The 11928-nt window shown below is 35.7% G+C and overlaps 1 protein-coding gene across 1 annotated transcript in view; it reads left to right on the forward strand.

Moving 5' to 3' along the window:
• Nucleotides 1-11558, forward strand: part of NFU1 (NFU1 iron-sulfur cluster scaffold) — a 27130-nt gene extending 15572 nt beyond the window's left edge. The window contains exons 5-8 of the mRNA XM_007453421.1: nt 65-179; nt 4280-4340; nt 8638-8812; nt 11396-11558. Coding sequence (XP_007453483.1) covers nt 65-179; nt 4280-4340; nt 8638-8812; nt 11396-11440 — 396 coding nt within the window. The 3' untranslated portion in view covers nt 11441-11558. The remainder of the gene's footprint in view (nt 1-64; nt 180-4279; nt 4341-8637; nt 8813-11395) is intronic.
• The last annotated feature ends 370 nt before the right edge of the window (nt 11559-11928 follow it).

Genomic DNA, 11928 nt, shown 5'->3' on the forward strand with positions numbered 1-11928 from the left:
TATTGTTTTGTATTTGTCTTTGCCCTTGGTTGAAAATGTAACATTTTCCTTCAAATATTTACAGGGAAATGAAGAGTTAGACTGGAATTTATTGAAACCAGATATCTATGCTACAATTATGGATTTCTTTGCATCTGGCTTACCTTTAGTTACTGAGGAAACACCTTCAGGAGAAGCAGGTAATATATTGGGTAATTAATATTTATCTTTTTTTTTAAAACTGTTCTATTTTCTTCACATTTGTCTTGATTTCAGAAGTCATGGGACTATAGATTTTTATCATTACACTATATTTAGCTCTGGAACCAATCCAGAGGGGACAAAATTTCATGTGTAGTAGTTTCATCCATCATTTTATAAAACTTGTGTATAAATTGAATATATTATACAAAACTAAAATTTTCAATTATAAAAATTTTCAAGCATATAGAAAATAATATTATAATGCTCACCAGTTTGCCCTCTTCTCAGATTTAACAAAGGTTAGCTCTCCGCCTTAATTGCTTTAGACTCATTTCTAAATAAAATATTAAAGACATAGCCAAAGACCCAGAACTCCCATCCCTTTTCCCTTTCTAATTCCAGAAATGTATGTAAATTTAGTTTGTTTTTAGACTTCTACTACACATTTAAGTCTCTGCAGGGAATTTATAGTATTGGTTTTTGTTCTTAAACTTCAAATAACTTGTGTTATATGCAACTTTCCTTTTTTCACATATTTTGAAATACATCCATTTATTTATTTTAAGTGCTGGATAGTATTCCATTATATGAATAAATTACAGTTAATTAATTTTTCCCTTTATATTCGAGTGAATTGTTTGTGCTAATTTCTGTTACAGACATTGCTGCATTGGGTGTTCTTGTACAAGTCTCTTTGTACATTTGTGGAAACCTGCTTTAGAGTACTTTTAGAGTATATTCCTAACAGCAGAATTGCTGTATCGTAAATTGTTCTAATTTACATGCAAATTAGCAGCGTATAAGAATTTCAACTTTCTTTTTTTTTTTTTTTTTTTTTTATAAATTTATTTATTTATTGGCTGCATTGGGTCTCCATCGCTGTGCGCAGGCTTTCCCTAGTTGCAGGGAGCGGGGGCTACTCTTTGTTGCGGTGCGCAGGCCTCTCATTACAGTGGCCTCCCCTGCTGCGGAGCACGGGATCCAGGTGTGCAGGGCTCAGCAGTTGTGGCTAGCGGGCTCTAGAGCACACAGGCCCAGTTGCTCCGCGGCATGTGGGATCCTCCCGGACCAGGGCTCAAACCCGTGTCCCCTGCACTGGCAGGCGGACTCTCAATCACTGAGCCACCAGGGAAGTCCCAGCTTTCTTATATCTTATCATCACTTTGTGTTTACTTTTTTTTTTAAATCAATATGTTAGGGGTAAAATGGTGTCTTGTTTTAATTGCATTTCCTTGATTAATATTGAGCCTGAAGGTTTTCATATAAACATATGGCCAGTATTCATATGACTGGCCAATATTTTCCTTTTCAGTAAATTTACTGTTCATAATCTTTGCTGATTTTTTTAAAAAATTGAATTATGTGTCTTTTTTGTATTGGCTCTAGCAAGTTTTTAAAAAATATTCTGAGTATAAATCCTGAATATACTATATATGAATTAAGCATATTCATAGCAAATAACTTCTCCCTAACCATGCCTTATATTTTCACTATATTTAGGTTGTCTTTTGTCATTCAGAAATTTTTTCTTGGGCTTCCCTGGTGGCGCAGTGGTTAAGAATCCGCCTGCCAATGCAGGGGACACGGGTTCGATCCCTGGCCTGGGAAGATCCCACATGCCATGGAGCAACTAAGCCTGTGCGCCACAAGTACTGAGCCTCCACTCTAGAGCCCGCATGCAACAACTACTGAAGCCCACGTGCCTAGAGCCTGTGCTCTGCAGCAAGAGAAGCCACCACAATGAGAAGCCCGTGCACTGCAACGAAGAGTAGCCCCCACTCGCCGCAACTAGAGAAAGCCTGTGCACAGCATCGAGGACCCAACACAGCCAAAAATAAAAACAAACAAACAAAAGTTCCATGTAAGAAAAAAAGAAAGAAATTTTTTCTTATTTTAAAATACGGAACGTTTCACAAATTTGTGTATCATCTTTGCAAAGGGACCGTGCTAATCTTCTCTGTATCATTTCAGTTTTAGTATTTGTGCTGCTGAAGCAAGCACAGAAGTTTTTCTTTTTAATGGAGTCACATATTTTCATCTTATCCTTTGTGGTTTCTGTTTTGTGTACATTGTTTTAGTAAGTTATTTTATGTAAAGCACTTGGAAGAATAACTTCACATGGATCTCAAATACTAGCTGTGATTATTATATTTGTTGTTGATGAAATTTTTCCTTTCTCCAGTATCGTACAGATACTGTTTTGTGTGTGTGTGTGTGTGTGTGTGTGTGTGTATGTATATGTATACGTATATCTACACACACACAAACATTTGTATAATCACCTTTAAATGAATCAATTTCACTTCTAGATAATATATATTCTAAATGAGTCTGATAAATGTACACAAGACAACATGTGGAAGCATGTTCATTGAAATATTTTAAAAATATGTTAGTTAAAAGGAGTAAACTTGATTAGGAGATATCAGTGTGGAAAGATACAAAAAATATTAAGTGATAAAGGAAAACTGAAGAGTTTATTTACATATTCTTATATATATACCATTTATGCAAATTTTAAATAATAATACAAATTTTAAATTATATGTGTTCTTGATGGACACATATGTAAAATTGATATAATGTTTTGAGAGCTATTTAACATCTACCAAAACTTAAAAATCCACTAGCCTATTGACCCAGCACTAGGAATTTTTTTTTAAAGAATTCTTTCTTTTTTTAAAAAATAAATTTATTTATTTATTTACATTTTATTTTTGGCTGCGTTGAGTCTTTGTTGCGGTGAGTGGGGGCTACTCTTCATTGCGGTGTGTGGGCTTCTCACTGCGGTGGCTTCTTGTTGCGGAGCGTGGGCTCTAGGTGTGCGGGCTTCAGTAGTTGTGGCACATGGGCTTAGTAGTTGTGGCTTGCAGGCTGTAGAGCACGGGCTTAGTAGTTGTGGCCCACGGGCTTAGATGCTCCATGGCATGTGGGATCTTACCAGACCAGGGCTTGAACCCATGTCCCCTGCATCGGCAGGCAGATTCTTTGTGCCACCAAGGAAGTCCAGCAGAACTAGGAATTTATCTCATAGGTATATATGCAAAAATACACCGATATATACTTTACGTAAGCATGTATATTGCAGGATTGTTAGAAATAGCAAACTAGAAACAACTGAAATAATATAAAAACTAGCCAAATGAAGACAAAGCCATACAAAAATTACTCTGCACCTATTTTTTAAATTGAGGCATATCTTTATATGCTGATATGGAAAAACCTTTTAGGTATATTAAATAGAAGAAAACAAGGTATAGAACAGTGTGTATAGTGTGTATAAATATAGCCTTGTAAATGTAAACATATACTAGAAGGATGTACACAAAAGTCATGATAGTGGTTGCCTGTGGAAGTGATGGTGTGGAATGGAACTTAGGTTTGCTGATGTAAGAGAACTTTAGCTTTATTATATTTTATTTCTTTTATTAAAAAAATCAAAGTTGATATAATTTAATATGTTGATACTTATATTGTTGCCAGAACTCTAGTGTTTGTCACAGTGTAATTTGAATTAGCTGCATTTTAGTTTTCTCAATAGTAAAGAAATTTTTCAAAAAAATGTAAAACCCATAAAAATAGGCATATGTGAAAATCGGTATATGACCTTACAAAGTAAAAAAAACAAAAATGAAACAAAATGAAAAAACCAAGTTTTTGCTCAGATTTGTAAAACATTTTAGAATTTCCATAAGGCTTACATCTGTATTTAGTATGATTGTCATTTTGAAAACCACTAAATTGAGAAATTGAAAATATAACTTAACTTACAAAGCAGGTGTGCTGTTTTGTCTCAAAGTTTTCATCAAAATTAAGACAATATCTTTCCTCTGCTACTTTTCAGTTCTTGAGAAGGATGAGAGTTTACAAATATATTGGCCAAAAAATTCAAACCCTAACATAATTAGTAGATCAAATTATTTCAGTATTCACATTTATCGCCAAATGTTGATCAGTGCTCCTTAATTTTTCTTCAGATAATCAAATGAATGACCTTTGCATTTCCCCTAAGTTAAAATCACTCTGTTTTAATGTTTGTACTTGCATGGATATAAAATTTCTACTGTTGATATGTTTTATTCGTAATTGTTTCTAGGATCTGAAGATGATGATGAAGTTGTGGCAATGATTAAGGAATTGTTAGATACTAGAATACGGTATGTGCTCATCTTTCTACCTGAGATCAGATATATCAATACTACAGAGCCAATTTTCACTGTAGCAGTATACCTTTGGTTTGTCTCTGAGGTTGTAGTAGAGTTAACAAAATAAGTATAAGTTAATGTAAACCAAAATAGGTAACCATGACAATTGAATTTAAAGCCTGTACATTCTCTATATTCATTCACAATATATAACACTCTGTCTAAACATAATAACTTATCTTTCATGGTCACCATTTGGGTTTGATATTGTTATAATACCAAATTTCTTAGAAAGAAAAAAATGGCTTAGCAGTGTTTGGGAGAATTGTGAAGAGAGGAGTACCTCTTTTCAGGCTGCTGCCCCAAAAGAATAAATTTAAATGAGTAGAGAACCATAGGGTTCCACTTTTGCTTGTAGCAGACCAGTGGTCCTGCTGACAATTCCCAAAAAAGCTGATAAAATCCAAAAAAAAATTTTTTTTTTTTTATTGGACAGTATTAGATAGCTGCCAAAGCAAATAAGGTTCTGTAGAGAGGGGAAGCACATTGAAACTTCCCTTGGGGCATTCGCTGATTCTTTTTTTTTTTTTTTTTTTTTTTTTTTAAATTTATTTAATTATTTTTTTTTGCGATATGTGGGCCTCTCACTGTCGTGGCCTTTCCCGTTGCCGGATGCGCAAGCTCAGCGCCCATGGCTCACGGGCCCAGCCGCTCCGCGGCACGCGGGATCCTCCCGGACCGGGGCACGAACCCGTATCCCCTGCATCGGCAGGTGGACTCTCAACCACTGCGCCACCAGGGAGGCCCGCATTCGCTGATTCTTAATGTGAGGTTAGAATATGAGAAGCTGGGCAAAGGGCAGTCGCTAAGAATCAGAGAAACTATGTTGCTTTCAGCAAATTTGTGGAGATGGGAAGACAAAAATTAAAATTCTGAGTTACCAATGAAGCTTTGATTTTAAAGGGCAAGATCCCAGAGAAAAGGAAAAAATAAGCCTTAATACTCAGAAGTTCTCCCTACATGGCACTTACTTGTTCTTAGCTATGGAGGAGAAGAGACTAAGAAGTCAAACAAAAAGCAGTTGAAAAGCTGAGCAGAGTTTTGGCAGTTTTATGGTGCTGGGGGTGGTGACAAAAATTGGAGTTTAGGATCTGTCCAGGAGTGTGGGGCCTCGAACACCCAGGCTCTCAGTCGGGCTCTCTAGAGGACTATGCCCTTGAAAGTGGACAAACCAGGGGTAGACCAAGCCTTACAAAACTGTAGTCCAGTATTGAGTGAACTTAATTCCACAGCGGGTTGAGCTACTGCCAAAAGATAGGGTGACTCCTTTCTGATGTAATATAATCCTGAGTCACTTCAGTTTTTCATATACATTGTTCATCATTCATTGTCCAAAAATTACTAGGCATGGAATTTGGAAACTGGACCAAGAGAAAATAAAACAAATCCATAGATAACCTAGATGTGAGAGTTATCAGGCATGATCTTTAAAATAACTGACTTTAAAAGACTTTAAAAATGGTCCACATCAAAAAATCTTTTAAAAAAATAATAAAAAAAAGAGTAAGTATTCTTCATTCTTGGCATTATCTGGGAATTGATAAAATTACTAATTTATATTAGAGTCTAAGAAATCAAATAGGCATCTTGTGTAACAAACACTAAATCAACAGTAAAAGACTGTGTATAACCAAGCCAATAGAGGGGGAAAATGGAATAATAAAAATTAATACGGGGACTTCCCTGGTGGCACAGTGGTTAAGACTCCACACTTCCAAAGCAGGAGGCCTGGGTTTGATTCCTGGTCAGGGAACTAGATCCCACATGCGTGCCGCAACTAAGAGTTCTCATGCCGCAACTAAAAGTTCACGTGCCATAACTAAGGAGCCAGCAAGCTGCAAATAAGGAGCTGGGGAGCCGCATCTAAGGAGCCCGCCTGCCACAACTAAGGAGCCAGCAAGCCACAACTAAGGAGCCCACGAGCTGCAACTAAGGAGCCTGCCTGCCACAACTAAGACCCAGTGCAACCAAATAAATAAATAAATAAATAAATAAATACTTGTTTAATCCAAAGTAATGCAAAATGATAAATAATAAGATGGTACTATAAACCCAAACATATTAGTAGTTATATTTTAATGTACGTAGGTTGATTAACAAAATAAGATTGTCAGATTGGCTATCAAAAAAAACCTATATGCTGCTTGTAAGAGGTATACACCTTAAATATAAGGACACAGAAAGGTTGAAAGTAAAAAGATGGAGAAATATATAGCATGCAAAAAATGAATAAGAGAAAGCTGATGTAGTTATACAGATATCAGACTATACTTTATAGCTAAAGATATTACTAGCAATAAAGAAATCTTTCATAATAATAAAAGGGTAATTTCTATGAGGAATATATACCAATTTTAAACTCATATGCATCTAATAACAGCTTCAGAATAAATGAAAGACTATTTGAGAGAACTAAAAGGAGAATTAGATAATCCACAATTATAATGGGAGACCAACACATCTCTCTCAATAACAAATAGAGCAAACATATAAAATGACTCTCATAAGATATGAGAGTTATACACATGATTAGCAAAGTTGACTAAATTGACACACATAGGACATTGCACCCAACAAGAACAAAATACTTATTTTCTTCAAGTGTACATGGAAGATTTACTAAAATAGGCTGTATTCTGAATCTTAACGCTGAACAAATTTTAAGGATTGAAATCATTGAGAATATTGTTTTCTACAGTGAGATTAAGCTAGATGTCAATTTCCAAAAAAGGTATCTACAGAATCTCTATGTATTTGGAAACTAAACAATGATCTTCAAAAAGACCTATGGTCAACAAAGAAATCACAAAGGAAATTCAAAATAGAATATCTGCATGACCTTTGGGTAGGCAAATTTTTTTTTGACAAGACAAGACAAACTAAGGGAAAGACATATAAATTGGACTATAATAAAATTGTGACTTCATCAAAAGGCATCATTTACAGTGAAGAAGCAAAGCACAGATTAGAAGATATTTATATATATGGCAGAATATATTTAAAATCTCTTACAAGTTGTTAAGAAAAAGACAAATAGGGACTGGAGCAGTCTCTTCACAAAAACACTGGAGTAGTAATTCACAAAAGACAGTAACCAATTGACCGCCAAACATGAAAAAGTGCTCACTCATCCTCATTAGTCATTATGAATATTCAAATTAAAACTACAATGAAATACCACTGCAGATCCACTGGAATGGTTAAAATTATTAAGATTGACAGCACCAATTGGCGTTAAGGATGTGTGGAGCAACAGGAACTCTCATGTACTGCTGGTGGGAATATAAGTTTATGTAACTTTGGGAAACTATTTGGCAGTATCTACTAAATCTGAGCATATGCATATTCTTGATGAGCAGTTCTACTCTCAGGTACATTCCCAGCTGTAATATATATGTATACCAAAGGACATTTGCAAGAATCTCCACAGCTGCTCTATTTGTAAAAGCAAAAAACTGCTGTTAACCCAAATGGCCATCAACAATAGAATGGATAAATTCTGGCATATTCACTTAATGGAATACTGTGCAGCAGTGAGATTGAATGAACTATTACTATATGCCACAATGTAGATGAATCTCACAAAGAGCAAAAGAAGCCAGATTAAAAAAGAGTTAATACTTTGTGTTTTCTAAATGGAATTTATATTTATAAATTATAAAGTTAAAAAATAGGCAGAATTAATCAGTGGTGATAGCAGGGAGGATAGTGATTACCATTGGTTGGGAGGAGTGATTAGAAGGAAGAACAGGGTGACTTCTGGGGTTGTAGTGTCTGTTTCTTGGTCTAGAACAAATGTATGTTCACTTTGTGAAAATTCACTGAACTGATCATACATGATTTATGCATTTTTCTGTATTTATATTTCAATGAAAAGTTTAACTAGAAAAAAAAAGCCAGCACATGTCAGTCTCACTCTGTTCACTTAAAAGAAGTGAATGAGTATACCTTAGGTAATCAGTATAATTTTTAGGAAATTTGAAATCTTAAATGCTTAAGAAAGATTATTAATAAGCAAGATTAAAATGTAATAAGCAGATAAAGTATTTGTATGAATGAATTTTGGCATTTTATCTGAAAGTTAAAAAAAATTACAAATGAGACTAGCTACAGTTGCTGTTCTTGATTATAAAAGTAGCTCTAACTTTGTGCATTTATTAATATAAAATCTAAGCTCTGAGTTTTGTTACATTTTTTTGACAAAAATTTCTATTATTTTAAATATATCACAAATATTCTGTGGCTGCAGGCCAACTGTGCAGGAAGATGGAGGAGATGTAATCTATAAAGGCTTTGAAGATGGCATTGTACAGCTGAAACTCCAAGGTTCTTGTACCAGCTGCCCCAGTTCAATCATTACTCTGAAAAATGGAATTCAGAACATGCTGCAGTTTTATATTCCAGAAGTAGAAGGTGTAGAACAGGTATGCCAATATTGCATGACAGTTTAGATTTAATATTAAAATGAATTTTTTGGAAAGAAAAGAAATTCATGACCTGACATTTTCTTCCAGGGCTATATCGTTGTGTTACCATTGTTATCAGACTTGCAGGCTCCTTATTTAAGAATTAACTTTAGTATTATGAATTACCTACTATGTGCCCAGCGTTTTTACAACTATTACCTCATTTATCTTCTGACGACACAGTGTATTAATATTAAGTAAGTCATTTCCATTTTGTACATGGGAAACAGACTCAGAGGGCATACTGCTGCTCTAGAAAAGTTATGCAAAGGGGATTCAAAACATGATGAAATTTTATAGATGAGGTTTAGAAGTCTTTAGTGGAAGAGCTCCACTACTTCGTATTTAAACACTTCTTCTTCTTAAATGTGCAGGCAGGAAGCTCATCAAGAAATCATACTTTGTTGTACAGTAAAACAGACTGCTGAGTAGCGTAATAGAGCTTTATCTATAGCCTGATGTCAACATTTTTTCTGCCCCAAGATATCTAAGGAATATAGTAGTACAGTACTTTCTCAGCAGTGATAGTGACGTTCACTGCAGTAATTCTCAAACAAGAGGCATGGCCTTATGGAGAGAGATTATCAAGTAAGGAAAGAGCGTGTGGAAATTAGAAATTTGAAAAAACTCTTCAGGTAATTCTGTGCCTTTAAGGAGAGGGCATCATCTCCTCTCAGCTCCTGTGAGACTCACTCATCTCTGGGTAGTATTTAAACCTGTCCTTTTGGTACAATACATGCCGTCTCCTCTCTGAAATAAGACAGTCCTTCACTTGGAATTAAGCTGTACTTCTGTGCAAAGCTTCTGTGTTTCTGTTTCAGTTTTCTGTTCAGGGGTAATTTCCTTGAGAGGTTTGTAATCGTATCTAGGTCTTTGTTTTCTTCAACACTTAGCCTTGTGTGTTGTAAATGTTGTTTACATAGTTTGTATTAAATATTTAGAAACATTCCAAATAATATTTTTGCCTAAAATAGAAGTTGATTGACAAAATTTTTTGGATTGGGTGCTGCTGAGATTAGATATAAAAATATCAATTCCGGGCTTCCCTGGTGGTGCAGTGGTTGAGAGTCCGCCTGCCGATGCAGGGGACACGGGTTGGTGCCCCGGTTTGGGAAGATCCCACATGCCACGGAGCGGCTGGGCCTGTGAGCCATGGCCGCTGAGCTTGCGCGTCCGGAGCCTGTGCTCCGCAAGGGGAGAGGCCACAACAGTGAGAGGCCTGCGTACCGCAAAAAAAAAAAAAAAAAAAATCAATTCCTTGGAAGTAAATATCCATTTTTTACTCAACCCAGAAGAAACTATGAGGGAATTGTTTTTCCATTGATTGTTTCAGATCAGAGCCAGATTCATCTGGATTTTTTTAAAATTAATTTTTGTTCCATTATCCTCTATATGCCTTTTTTTAAATAAATTTATTTATTTTACTTATTTATTTTTGGCCGCGTTGGGTCTTTGTTGCTGTGCACAGGCTTTCTCTAGTTGCGGTGAGCGGGGCTTCTCTTCGTTGTGGTGCGTGGGCTTCTCATTGCGGTGGCTTCTCTTGTTGCAGAGCATGGGCTCTGGAGCGCAGGCTTAATAGTCGTGGCGCACGGGCTTAGTTGCTCCACGGCATGTGGGATCTTCCCGGACCAGGGCTCGAGCCCATGTCCCCTGCATTGGCAGGCGGATTTTTAACCACTGCGTCACCAGGGAAGCCCCCCTACATGCCTTTTTAAAAAATTACAGTAGTTAACACTTTGGTCGATTGACAAAGGAAGGTTTTTATTCACTTGTCCAGGGTGGGGTGATGAATTGGCAGTCGGATTATAAACCTGAATTGGCATATAATTATAGTAGATATGGTGAAGAGAGAAAATAGTCTTAGGTTTATATAACTCTTTTCCTTTCCAAAGGAGTTGGTTTTTAGTATCTGAGTAATATATTAACTCATGAAAAGATACTAACCTGTTCTTTTTTTTCTTCAAGTATTCATTAGTATCTTTCTTAACTTACTTGAAATGAAAATCTTCACATTCTTCTGAGGTTTAAAATGAACTTTTATGTCAGTAAGACCAAAATAATTAGTTGCTAGTATGATATTTTGTTTCTTTACCTTTTTTAGTGATTCGTTTTTCTAATATATATTTTTACAGTAACAATTTGGTATAGCTCCCTAGAATATATTTAAGGAAATAAGATGCTTTTGGGAAAAAAAGCAAGAACGTCAGTTATATATATTAGTCATATAGCTAGGAAATACCAGTTATCATTATAGTCTTCTCTGTCCAGCTGAGACTCTGCTATTGGAAGCCTCCTTTGGGACAAGGAAAAGAGACCAATGTTTTAATTAATTTGCTAATATTCAGTTTGCTTTTATGTTGTTAGAATATCAGGTTATGATGCAAACCTTGTGCTTCGGGGGCTGTTGGTAGACTTATTCTTATTGGATTGACATGCATTGTTATAGATTAGAGTATTTCAGGTAAGCAAGTAATATTAAAATCAGGAAAATAGCAATTTCTAATCCTTAATTCTTAAATTCTCTTTGTTTTTTTGTTTTAGGTTATGGATGATGAATCAGATGAAAAAGAAGCAAACTCACCTTAAATTAATTTGAGTTTTCTTTGGGCCTACCAGTTGGACTTGATGATATATATACTAAGCTTTTATTACTAATCTGCTAAGGAACTTGAGGATTAATAAAATATACCCTTTCTTCAGAGAATGATATATAAATATTGCATGTTTGCTTTACCTCATACGAGTTATTTATAACATCCTGAATCATCTTCTGTACACGTGGATTTTATCCAGGGATATTTTTATTTTTGTTCTTCATTTCTCATGGTTCCTTCTTTGCATAATGTGTGAAGCAGTTTAAAATACATCCCCCCCAATCTAATTTATTTACTTTTTTTTTTTTTTTTTTTTTTTTTTTTGTTATGCGGGCCTCTCACTGTTGTGGCCTCTCCCATTTGCGGAGCACAGGCTCCGGACGCGCAGGCTCAGTGGCCATGGCTCACGGGCCCAGCCGCTCCGCGGCATGTGGGATCTTTCCGAAACGGGGCACGAACCCGCGTCTCCTGCATCAGCAG

The sequence above is a fragment of the Lipotes vexillifer genome, unplaced genomic scaffold (assembly GCF_000442215.2).
Source record: "Lipotes vexillifer unplaced genomic scaffold, Lipotes_vexillifer_v1.1 scaffold253, whole genome shotgun sequence".
Taxonomy (NCBI): domain Eukaryota; kingdom Metazoa; phylum Chordata; class Mammalia; order Artiodactyla; family Lipotidae; genus Lipotes; species Lipotes vexillifer.